The sequence below is a fragment of the Trachurus japonicus genome, chromosome 17, assembly GCF_045865225.1.
Source record: "Trachurus japonicus isolate A0001 chromosome 17, Traja_1.0".
NCBI lineage: Eukaryota > Metazoa > Chordata > Actinopteri > Carangiformes > Carangidae > Trachurus > Trachurus japonicus.
Genome location: NC_140923.1, coordinates 19,176,330 through 19,188,614, shown reverse-complemented (window position 1 = coordinate 19,188,614; position 12,285 = coordinate 19,176,330). Strand labels below are relative to the sequence as shown.

The window sequence follows — 12,285 nt, the reverse complement described above, 5'->3', positions numbered from 1 at the left end:
AGTGGAGTTTTCTGTTTTGTTTCTTTTTCTTCCCTGGTCAACATGAAAATAAATACATTAAGGCTAGGCTATTACCTCATTTTAGGGACTCCTGAGTAAGTGCTTCAAGATGGCTCTGACAAAACAGAATTTTTACAAAACGTAGGCCTATTTCAAACACTCAAAAATAAAGCTGTATTTTTATTTTCTATTGGGTTTTTCTTTTTCCATATAGTCCCCATTTCAACTACATTTCACCATGGAGCACTTTGTGGACTTGCTAGCTAGGCCTACATAAACACTTGCAACAACTTTAAGTCGTCTTTGTTGTGTGTGTGTTTCTTCTCTTTTTTCTGTTGTGTACATTACTATTACGGTGGATTACTTCGTATTAAACTTCAAAAATGCAAGTAATCATGTTGATATTTCCATTCACTGACCTGTAGCTCTCCTCTCTCCTCCCTCCTCCCCTCGCTTCTCCGCCGTAGGAACCATGTTGCGGAGGAAGTAGTTGAGTTTCCCGCACGGACCTATTTCACTGAAAGCACACAGGTGTCATCATACGATGCTAGCTGTTAGCATCTTGCACACAAGCTTCTGTCAAACAGTTCGGAAAGTAATATAACTCCTGTCACGACCGCTTCTCTCAGTGGGTGTTTGCTTTCCAAAGGGACGTGTCCGGCTGCTGTCGAGCTGTTTCTGACGCCGCGGTTTCATTCACCGACTCCGCTTTTCTCGTTAGCAAAGTGCTAACAACAGTGACAGCAACTAAAGTTACATGCGTCGACCTGACTCGACCACCGCTGTCGTCTCCAGTGGCAGCACTTCAACAGGGACCAGGGAGACTCTGACAGGTACAATCACACTGCCTTTTACCACCATTCATTAATTCAACGTGATCTGTTCATGTCAGTATCGATGCCATGTTTTGGGGGCTGATCTGTTAGCAGTGAGTGAGTGACTGAGCCTCCTCGACCATATGCTGCTGCTGCTAGTCGTTACTGAGTGCATGACATGCCAAAACTTCAGCATAGAGAGAAATGCTCACAGACTCGTGCTTCGTGTGCAAAAATGAGCTCGTTTTCCCGTTTTCCCTTTGAGACTTGCTCAGTGTCAGAGAGCACAACATGCAGCAAGCAACACCGTGTTACTTTACAGCAGCTCTGTGTGTCCAAAGCACATGCTGTGTTGACACTGTAGACCGCATCAGTGAAACGCACATGAGGTTCATATACTTTTAAAGGTGTATCACTCGTACAAGTGTATTTAGTATAATTAACTCCCATTAGACGGTTAAGGGGAAACAACGGTGCTACATTTGAGATGTCAATAGCAACAGTCAGTGGGATATTTATTGATATAATATTGCATGTATAACCAAATCAATCAAAATACTTCAAATGTTTACACTTTTGAGATAGGTTCACTATTTAAAGTAAGTTTAGTCAGGAGCTAATATAAACATCACTGTCTTACAAATCTTCTGTTTAAATTGGCCATTGAATGATTCAGTCCCTGTGTGTGCTGTCAATAAAAATTAAAGGGGACAGAAGCTGCACTTAATTCAAAGTTTATCTGATGGTTAGCTAAGTGATGGTTAGGTTGTCACAAGCAAAGTGAGTGGTTGTCCTCTAGTGTCTGTTTATGGGACAAAAGAGACTTCAAGAAAGATGGAAGATTGGAAGGTTGGGCTAAAAAGGGACTGATAAAATATTCACAGTTAATTACAAACTACACAATAAATTCATATGATATTATATCTAGCAAATATGAATTAGAATCGAAACACTTCTTTAAGTACCTGCAGGTCAGAAGCTACGCGAGTAGATTTCTAGATGAGGGGACATCAGAGCATGAACTGATTAAATATATGACGCAAAATAGGAATACAAATAAAGGAAATTTGTCAAAAATTTATAAGATTTTGCAAAAGTATAACGAGGTAGAGAGTAACATAAAAGAGAAGTGGGAAAAGGATTTAAAAATTAACATAACAACAGAAGAGTGGAGAAGAATATTAGGTGAAAATTTCAGAATCTCACAATCCAAATACTGGAGGGAGTTTTCATGGAAAGTGAGTATGAGATTCTTTATCACACCTGCAAATCTCAAGAAATGTTTCCCCGGATTAGATAATGGATGTTGGCGAAGATGTGGAGAACAGGAGGTGAATTATATGCATATGTTTTTTACATGCCCAGTATTAACAACATACTGGGAAGGAGTTAAGGAAAGCCTGAAGTATATTTTTGAGCTTAAAGAGCCTTTGCAGGTACATCATTGGTTAGGTATTTATTTAAAAGGAAAGATAAGACCAAAGGACATTTATTTTTCAATATATTAAGAGTAACTGCCATGAAGCAGGTGACCAAAGCATGGAAACAATCAAATACACCAAAATTAAGAGCATGGGTAGCAACAACGGAACAATGTCTAGAGATGGAAAGATTAACTTTTATAAATAGGGAACAAATACATATTTGGAATAAGTTATACTGTAAAGAAAGGCTGATAAAAACAGTGGAAATATTCAATCAAATTAAGGAGATGAACTAAATGGTCCCCACCCCAACACTGATGCTCACATGCATGCACACACACAGACACATGAACACGCACACATGCACCACCGCTTATTTTCTCATTGGTTGATGTTAGTTTATTCTACTATATTATTATTAACTTACTGATTTATCTTTTTTTGTTTGTTTGTTTGTTTGTTTTCTATTTTTGTGATCCTCATTTGGGAAGCATCAGTTTGCATATATGTTTGTTTATCTTATTGTTTGTTTATTTTATTGTTTGTTATTTACTTTGGAATATATACTTGAAAAAAAAAATGCAAGGTACAATTAAGAAAATGAAATGATTATGGCTATGTTTGTGAAGGTGAGAAACCTTGCAATAAAGTATTAAAAAAAAAAAAAAAAGAAAGATGGAAGATGGCCACCTGATTAGTCTAAATTGTATAGCAGAGCCTTACAAAAGCAGACATTGTCAGCAGTCATTTACTGAAAGCAAATGACAAAAGGATCTTTAAATGGCCAGAATGAACAGAGAGAATGAGCAGGACATGTTTCATTGTTCATCTCAGCACCAGGCTAGAATTTTTTTAATTCTGTTTTCAGCACAGGATAGTAAAATGCACACACATTTTATAATTGAGCGTCACTAAAACTGAGGGTTTTCCAAGTTATTTATATCCAGTAATGTTTACCTCTGTTGTCCTTAGAGCTTCCACGCTACAGATCTTTCAGGTCCACTCAATGTCAGATAATTATGCACTACATATACAGTTAATGTAACCTCATGTTTCTTTACAGGTCCTGTCCTCACTCCTGAATATAACTAGTTTGTCCTGCTCTCTCAGCCGTTCCCAGCAGATATCATGGAGCTCCAGGCGGTGCTGATGGCGGCTGGTGGGGGTTCTCGTATGACTGATCTGACATACAACACCCCCAAACCTATGCTGCCTGTCGGTAACAAGCCCCTCATGTGGTATCCACTGAACCTGCTGGAGAGAGTTGGTTTTGAAGGTGAGAGCTGGATTTGATCTGGTTTCACGTGATGTCTAACAGTGACTTTATGAAACATTGCGCTCAGCAAAAGAGTGTAATTACTGTATATATGAAAAAGACAGCACACTGGAGTTACACATCTACATTGGACGTTTTGATTTGATTTATGCTGCCCAATTGAACTTCCTCTCTGAACAGTACACACATTTGCGCTGTTGTCTTGATTAGCATCAACCTCACTCTCCCATTATCCTTTTGTACTCTTCAGGATGAGACATTTTAAACAACCTCATGCAATTACTTTTACTAAATACTACCGGTAATTCCATCCACTGTCCATGAAAGGAGAGGTATAATTCCCTATAGGATCCGATGTAAAAATAATGGGGTGCTGTATAGCTCAGTGGGTTGAGCATGCGCCCCATATGAAGAGGCTACAGCTCTCATTGCAGGACTGTAGCCGGCCCCGGTTTGAATCCAGAGATCTGGTGGCCCTTTGCTGCATGTCATTCCCCCTCTCTCTGCGTCCCCATTTCCTGTCTCTCTCAACTATTTCCTATCAATTAAAGGCAAAAAGCCCCCAAAATATACTTCAAAAAAAGAGATGTCAAAATAAGACCCTGAAGTCACTGTCTTACAAATGACTAGTCGTGTCAAGAGACAATAAAATTAAGACTAAAATAATATCTTTGGAAATCAATTTCATCTATCTGCAATGATTACTCCCAATTTTCCATGAAAGACGTTTTAAAGGGACAACGAGGAGTTTTGGAAAGCAAAGTGTTTTCATACTATATTTACCATGAGCCTCCACGTGCACGGTGAAATTCTTGGACCGGCGCAAGACGGACGTCTTGCCAAGAATGTTTTCATTCATCAACAATGACAGTCAGAAGTTGGAAGACGATCAGATACCGTCGTAGTTCCGACCATAAACGGCGATTCGGCGGCGTTATTCTCATGACCCGCCGGGCAGCGTCCGCGAAACCGAAAGTAAGGAAACGCTGGTCGGCTCGCCAAGCATTTCCACCATTAATAATAATAACAAAATAACGATAGAGACAAAACGATATTTTTATCGAAAATGGAGCCATTAAGTGTTAATGATTCATCCACATTAATGTGAGGCTTTTTTATAACCAAATACAAACCCCTCGTTGTCCCTTTTAGGAAATTTTAAAAAAGACATTCACCAGTCCCCATTTACATGAACACGTGTTGCAAATTATCTGAAGGGTTTCTTGGATGTTCAATACAAATTTCAACCAAGTCCAGTGAAAAATCAGCAACAGGTGAGGCTTTGAATACACAAAAATGATGAAATTTAGTTGTGAGGGGGAAACTTCAAATATGCGCAAAAGGTATTTGGATACAACTGTACGATTTTGCAAGGTCTCCTGAATTTCATAGAAGTTTTTACAAGATTTTTTTCTTTTCCTTTTTTTTTTTCAAGAAAATCATGATGTGAAATGTGAACTGTTGTGAATTCTTGGTGAGTTTGCATGAAATGACCTGTGTTTAAGTGGCAGGGGTGGAAAGTGTGAGAGAAGTACACTGGCATTCTTGGTTAGTTTCCACATAAAATGTAAAGAAGTAAAAACACAGCCAGTACTTTGTGTGTGAGTTTATGTGGCCCACGTGGAAAACCTGGAACAAAGAGTGTGCAAACTTTGTTTTCTCATTGTTGTGGAAAGAGGAGAAGAAGAGATCATCTCCACTCAAACATACTTTTTTTTTTTTTTCGAATGTTAGTGATATAGACAACATGGACAACCATACTGCAGATAACATCTCTTCTCATGGATGCGTCACAGTTCAGTTCCTCAACTTGCCTGTGCACGTTTGAAACAAGCAGTTGCTGCTCAGCTCCTCCTGTTGTACTAAAAAGATACAACAAAATGCAGACTTAAAATTATGGGATTTAACATATGTTAAGTGCATCAATTGTTATGAATAGACGGATATAAAAAGGAAGCAGTTAGTGTAGTACACATATTACCAAAACTGTTAATTATGAATTAGACCAACTTTATCTTATTCTTATTTCAACATTTACTTATTTTAGTCTCAATTTAGCCTGTATCCTAGTGATTGCATAGTCAGCACGCTGGCAGATTGCCTCCAGCAACATTAAGTTGCTCCTTTTCACTGTGTTAAAACCTATTAAATTTACAACTGTGCTGCTTTTTCTAGCTGTACTTTCACCAGCTTGTCAGCAGATCATCAGCCATTGTCAGGTGTGCATTTCCTGTCTAGATTTACAGTCCAGATTTTTGCCTCTTGCACTGCAGACAGCAGTGGGTCCAGAAACTCCAGGCTTATAAAGGGATTTGTTGTAGTATGCTGTTCTTGCCAGTAAACAGGGCTGTTCATTATAAAAATCCTGTAGGTCCACACTAGCCTAAATAAAACTCGCTTTCTATACATAATCATCCTGTGTGGCCAGTCGTTTACTGTGTGCAGCCAGCTAGCCAGAGCCCTGCAATTTGGTTTTACTGGGCTGACACAGCTAGAGTGAATAAATGCCTGGTAGAAAACATTTTATGCAGACAAGGCTAATTAAACCAGACGGACTTTGCAATGTTTCAAATTCATAAAGTGGTCTAGTAATGTTATGGTCAACTTTATTAAAAAGCAGAACAGTGTTGTGAGCTAGATTAAGATCGTCAAATATCTAATGAGGACAAAGTCTCTCTTCTGTTGGGCACCTTTGTATACGGTGTTAACAGCCTTATGAAGGGAAGAGTCTAGATTTGGGTTCATCAAGCAGGTCCAGATTATCCTTTTCATTACTAAATGATACAGGGCAAAGTGTTTAGATGAAATATGAATTTCCCTAGATGATTTTTTACTATATCAAATTTGAAAACCATTGTAACAATGTGTGTTTGTTATCTGTTTCACATTGCTTTACACTATTGACCTTTGTTTACAGAGGTGATAGTGATCACCACCAAAGAAGTCCATAAAATGATGAGCACAGACCCTAAAATGAAGCTGGAACCTATTAAGATGAAATTGGACGTGGTTTGCATCCAGGAAGATGGAGACATGGGCACCGCAGACGCTCTCAGACACATCCAGCAGAAGATCAAGGTGTGTGGCGTTCTTGAATTTTACACATTATGTAGTTTCAGATGCTGTAAACCTGCTATGCATGCAATTTAAAAAGGCAGTTAAACAGTTAGGTGTTAGTGTTTTCTTAAAGGATAAATAGAGGATAGATATATGTTAATTACATAAAAGAAATTGTTTAATTCTCTGTGTCCCACTGCACAAACAAAAAGCTGGGGGTAAATAGGTCTTTTGGACAGTGAAATCCCACACTGGTTTTCCTTAAAATAACTCATATGAGTCCATATGAAGGAAATACTGTGTGACATAACTGATCTGTGACTGCAGCCCACTTGTGGGGGAGATGGAGGTGGGCGTCGTGTCCACTGATCCATGCCTCCCCCTCCCCTGGATGGCCAGGTCTGCTGAAGTGCTCCATTTCACCTTTTTAAAATACACACAAACAGGCACAGACGCACACATTTACACATGCTGCCTGACAAGGTATCCATGACCCCCACCCCCCATTCCTTCCTTCATCCGATTCTCTCTAAACAGATGAGGTCATGGTTAAGGCTCCAACTCCCTGTGCTGCCAGTTCACCCAGTGCACCATTTATTCTCATCCTGTAGTCATGCACATCTGTGCAACATTTGTATTTGGGTATGTTAGGGTATATGTCGTCCCTGTGTATATGCCATGGCTCCGACCGGCCTCCTGTGACCATGAAAACCTGTATTTATGAGGCTCCGTGTAATTTAGAGCTGATGATGTATTTCTAAAGCAATTGCTCTTGTTTATTGTTTGGCTATCAGTGATTGTCACATAGTTGGCTTGGTGCTAGTGAGCGCTGCATTTTATACCAGGCAATTATTATGTCCTACAAGGTCGGGTGGATGTTGATTTCAGAGTAACTCTATAATTGTGAATTAATTGGTGGTAGTGTGTCATAGTAGCGTATGTGAAATACACCGTACTGAGGAAACAAAAAAGAGAATTACACACAACTGTGACGCGATGGAGAGTAAAAAATCTGTTCAAAATTGCCAAATGTTAAATGAAGGTAAGCTTTTGGATGCACTTGCCATTTAATCAGCTCTTGGGAAAATTAGCTCGATATGAGTCACTCAGTTTGAAGGAGTACTGTATTTTCAGGTAGGGTAGTGTAGTGTTCCCACATACGATAAGGATTTACTATATTGCAACATGACACTTAGGTAAGCAGCAGGCAAGATAAATAATGAAAAAAATTTGTTGTTTTATTCTATCATACAAAACTAACTCATGCAGCTTAAACTATAATTGAGAATCTGTTTCTATTCAAATATCCACTCAAGTTACACCGTGAAGCCATGAATTGAAAAATTAGTGTATGTGTTGAGGCTACAATCCTCACTGCAGGCCGCCCCGGTCCGAATCCCACATTGAGCGGCCCTTTCCTGCATGTCATTCCCCCACTCTCTGCCTCCCCATTTTCTGTCTCTCTCTTCCATTGAAGGCAAAAAAGCCCCAAAAATATACTTAAAAAAAATAAAAAATTGTGCAAAAATTCCTATTCGTTCTTCCTCCCGTCAGTCTGCCCTCAAACATGACAGAAATGTGCTCCCAGATACCTCGTCTATCTAGAGCAAACCACATCAAACATGCATTTGAAGACAAAAGTGTCCTGCCACTGCAGCTCATTACGCAGCAGAAATCAGTCGGCTTTGCTTTTTTAATATTGGATTTATCAAAGCCTCAAAATACCAAATTTGTTGTGACAAGTGAGTTTAATGTTTTTTTTTTTTCTTCTAGCGTTTTGAATGGGTCTGTACAGATTCTGATTATTGTCTTCCTTCAAGAGCTCTTTGATAGACGCACAGTATCGCTGTAACCCAAACGCACTTAAACAGGACTAGCTCCAGCATGCTCCCGTTGAGAATAGTCGAGGTCCTAATCCTTTGAGCAGCCAGCTAGATTACACGCATTGAGTTACACACACTCACACACTGGAGGGTGATGAGTGAAGGACCGTAGCCATGGCCTGCCAAATCCCAGCACAGAGATCATCCAAACTGTCAGACTGCTGCATGAGTACAGTATAGATACACACACACACACACACACATACACAAATCACTCATCTCTTCACAAAAACACCCTCCCATGAGGGGATTTGGTGTATCCCATCAAACAAAATGCTTACAGGAATCAGCGCAGACTCCTGGGTGAGCAGACTAGGTCATTCCTCTTGATTATTGAAAAGAGAGATTACGGGCAGCATATTTTATTTTGTTCACTCTTCAAACAGTGATGTTACACAAAAGTGGACGGATATACCTGGTTATTGCTCATGTCTTTCACAATAAGCCAAACCAGTGAAAGGAGTACTTTACCGGCTCTTTTTTTTGCTTTGTGTGCCTAAAGCCCCTCTGACAGTTGTATTATCATTCAGGTTTAATCACCTGGCAGAATGAGTGTACTCAGACTGAAAGAACTACATATACATTGGAGTTGCAGATTCAAAGGTTCACCTTTGGTCTACATGTGTTAGTCAGCTTATAAGCCGCACAACAAAAGGTGAAGAGAGAGGAAAAAGTGAGAGATGCAGCCAAGGGTTTTCGTAAGAGGGACACAGCAAACATACTTAGATGAGACTTAATTTCTTTGTGATTCTTCTTTTCACCATCTATTTTTCCTTATACAAAAGTTCATATTTTAAAGAAGACTATGTTAAGCCAGGACAAGGTTTGGGCACCGTCCGTGTTGAAACTGGCCCTTAAGGCTTTTTTTAAGCCCCCAGTGACGTGACACAGTGTTTGATGACTTTTTCTGTCTGGTGAACAAACCAGTCAAGGCGTCTGTAATTCATCAGCCTTGCTGCAGACTGTCAGACAGCCAAGTCACTCATACATTTTTTTTTTTTTGGAACTATCAAACCTTGAAGGTGGGGCAATAGCTGATTGATATGTTGTTTAGAAAATGGATCTGCAACGGTTTTATTAATCACATTAGCATTAAGTCCATTCTGAAGAAGAAGGCTTTGAGCTTCCAGCTGCTTTTCTTTGTCTGATGTGATTATAAACTGATGATCTTTGGGTTTTTGAGCAGTTTGAAGACATCACCTTTGGCTTGAAAATGCTACCTTGAATCTTTTGCCATATTCTGACGTCTTGCTGATTAAACATTGAATCAGTTAATCAAGAAAATAATGTGTAACGACAGGTATATTCACTAGCAGCTGTACACAACAATACACAGAACATATTCTCTCTCATAATCAACAGCCACGAGTAATTTAGTATTTTCTATGGCAGTTCAGCTCACATATTAACATGCTGATTTTCAGTTCTCTGGCTGTTTTGCAGGCCATTGTTTCACAGTGAATTCAGAAAATATTCAGACCCTGTCATTATTTCTACATTTTGTTATGTTGCAAAAATGATTTAAATTTGTGATTTTCCTCATCAGTCCACACTTAACGATCCATGCTGACAAAGGACTGTTTTTTGTTATTTTCATATAAATAAATGTATGTTTTTATAAGGGACAACTGAAATATGACAGTGGCAGTGACAGATGTGTTCAGATCTCTGATAGTAGAAGCAGTTAAAGCTCTGAGTCATCATAGGTATGATGTAGTGAGCTTGTGAGACTGTGGACAGTTACTTCCAGGTCTCCAGAGTTTTTTTTTAATATGTTCAAGTCAGGGCTCTGGCTGGACCACACAGGGTCATTCACAGAGTTGTCCTGCAGCCTGAGGCCCTGAGTCCAGTCTCTCTGTCCTTACAACTGTGCCCTCAGTGTGATGCAGCCAGATGTGTGCATCAACACAATCCTCCCTCTGAGTTCTGCAGGCTGCTCCTTTGGTCTTTGCACTTATACGCATTGTTGGCTTTTAGGCGTATTTGCCTTTCCAGAACAGGAGCGATTGGATTTGCTACGATCTAGGTGTGGAACCTTCTCGAAGATGATCAAGAAATTACAAAATGTGAAAAAAGTGAAAAGGTCTGAATGCTTTCCAAAAGCATAGTGTATCACTGTAAAGAAGTCAGTGATATGTAATGGGACTGACCCAAAAGCCTGGCAGAAAAAAATTAAAGCTGGATAAAACTTTAGACTCTACATCTTTTTAGTAAATTTGTGGTATCAGCCATTATTTACAGTGCCTTGCAAAAATATTCATACCCCTTGAACTTTTCCACATTTTGTCACATTACAATAGACCGACACAAAGTAGTGCATCATAACGTGGAAGGAAAATGATACATGGTATTTTATTAGAGTCTTTCTGGAGTTTTTCACCTGGTATGATGTGCATCATAAAGGTTTTAACCACAGCAGACAGGGTTTGAGTCCAACCTATGCCCCTGTGTTGCATCCCAACTCTGTCTCTCTATCTATCTGAATTCCCTGTCTCTCTCTCTCATCTTTTGCTATTAAAATAAAGGCAGAAAACACCCACAAAAGTAACTTCTGAAAATAAAGTTCTTATGCACTCAAATATAATTACTATGATTTAAACAAACCACAACAACCATGTTCTGAAGTGTCCCACACACGGTCTAATCAGTGTGTGCACATTATTTCAAGATGGTAAAAGGCCTTCATCAGGAAAGCAGAAAAATACATACAAAGATAGTGTGACCGTATCCTTAAAGTTGGCCAAGATCGTATAAGCACTAGTTTTGGAGTGAAGTCAGTTACCACTGGGACAAGTTTGTGTGTGTGTGTGTGTATCAGTGTGTGTGGTCCTGACCTGTCCAGAGATCCTGGCTGTTGAAAGGCCAAAGTGTCTCTGTCTCTCCAGCTGACTCCACTCTGCTGTCGCCTGTGTGTGGGAATTGTGCAGGCGCATGGTTGTGTGTGTGTGTGTGTGTGTGTGTGTGTGTGTGTGTGTGTGTGCATGCGCGCATGCCTGGTTGTGTGCTCTGCTGCTGAAAATGTGTGCGAGCTTGTCTGTGTGTGTGTGTGTGTGTGTGTGTGTGTGTGTGTGTGTGTGTGTGTGTGTGTGTGTGTGTGTGTGTGATGAGGGAGAAGAGAGCTGAAAGGTCTCAGTGTGGGTAGATCTCCTGCAGACACCTCCAGCTCGGCCGTGGCAGCTTCCTGTCGCCAGGTCCAGATCAGGTTATACTCAAGAGTTACCTCGAGGTCAACTGCATGACCCTTGACCCCAAAGATATCACCCCCCTTGTCACACAGAGAGAGAGAGAGAGAACTCACAATCACATTATACTACAAAATACAAATAATATATAACAATACTAAAACAGTGCTACAGCGGACTGAGTCTTGTCAGTTTCTAATTTTGATCATCATCTGTTCAGCTGTTAAAATGCCTGCTGTGTCTTCTGGACCATCCTAAGTTTCATGTGCCCACATGTACTATACCTACATTGCAAAAATTCAAAATCTTTCCAAGAATATTTGTCTTCTTTCTTGTCAAAATGTCTCAATTTTAGTCTAACTAATCTCTTTCCACTTAAAATAATCACCTAAAAATTAACTTGTTTTTAGACAGTTTTCACTTGTTTCAAACTAATTTTCAATTGAATTAAGTAGAAGATCTGCCAGCCAAAGCAAGATTTTTGTGCTTGTAATAAGAAAGAAAAACTTGATCCACTGTCAGATTTTTCTATTTATTTCAAGTGAAAAAGTAAAAAGTGTTTAAAAACAAGCTTTAAACACGATGAGTCTTATTTTAAGTGGAAAGAGATTAGTTTTGACTAGAAATGACATTTTGATTAGAAATAAG

At 39.5% G+C, this 12,285-nt stretch overlaps 1 protein-coding gene across 1 annotated transcript in view; it reads left to right on the top strand.

Moving 5' to 3' along the window:
• Positions 1–503: 503 nt before the first annotated feature.
• eif2b3 (eukaryotic translation initiation factor 2B, subunit 3 gamma) overlaps positions 504–12,285 on the top strand; it is a 36,841-nt gene continuing 25,059 nt past the window's right edge. Inside the window, exons 1-3 of the mRNA XM_085803686.1 lie at positions 504–833; positions 3,350–3,515; positions 6,433–6,593. Coding sequence (XP_085659812.1) covers positions 3,368–3,515; positions 6,433–6,593 — 309 coding nt within the window. The 5' untranslated portion in view covers positions 504–833; positions 3,350–3,367. The remainder of the gene's footprint in view (positions 834–3,349; positions 3,516–6,432; positions 6,594–12,285) is intronic.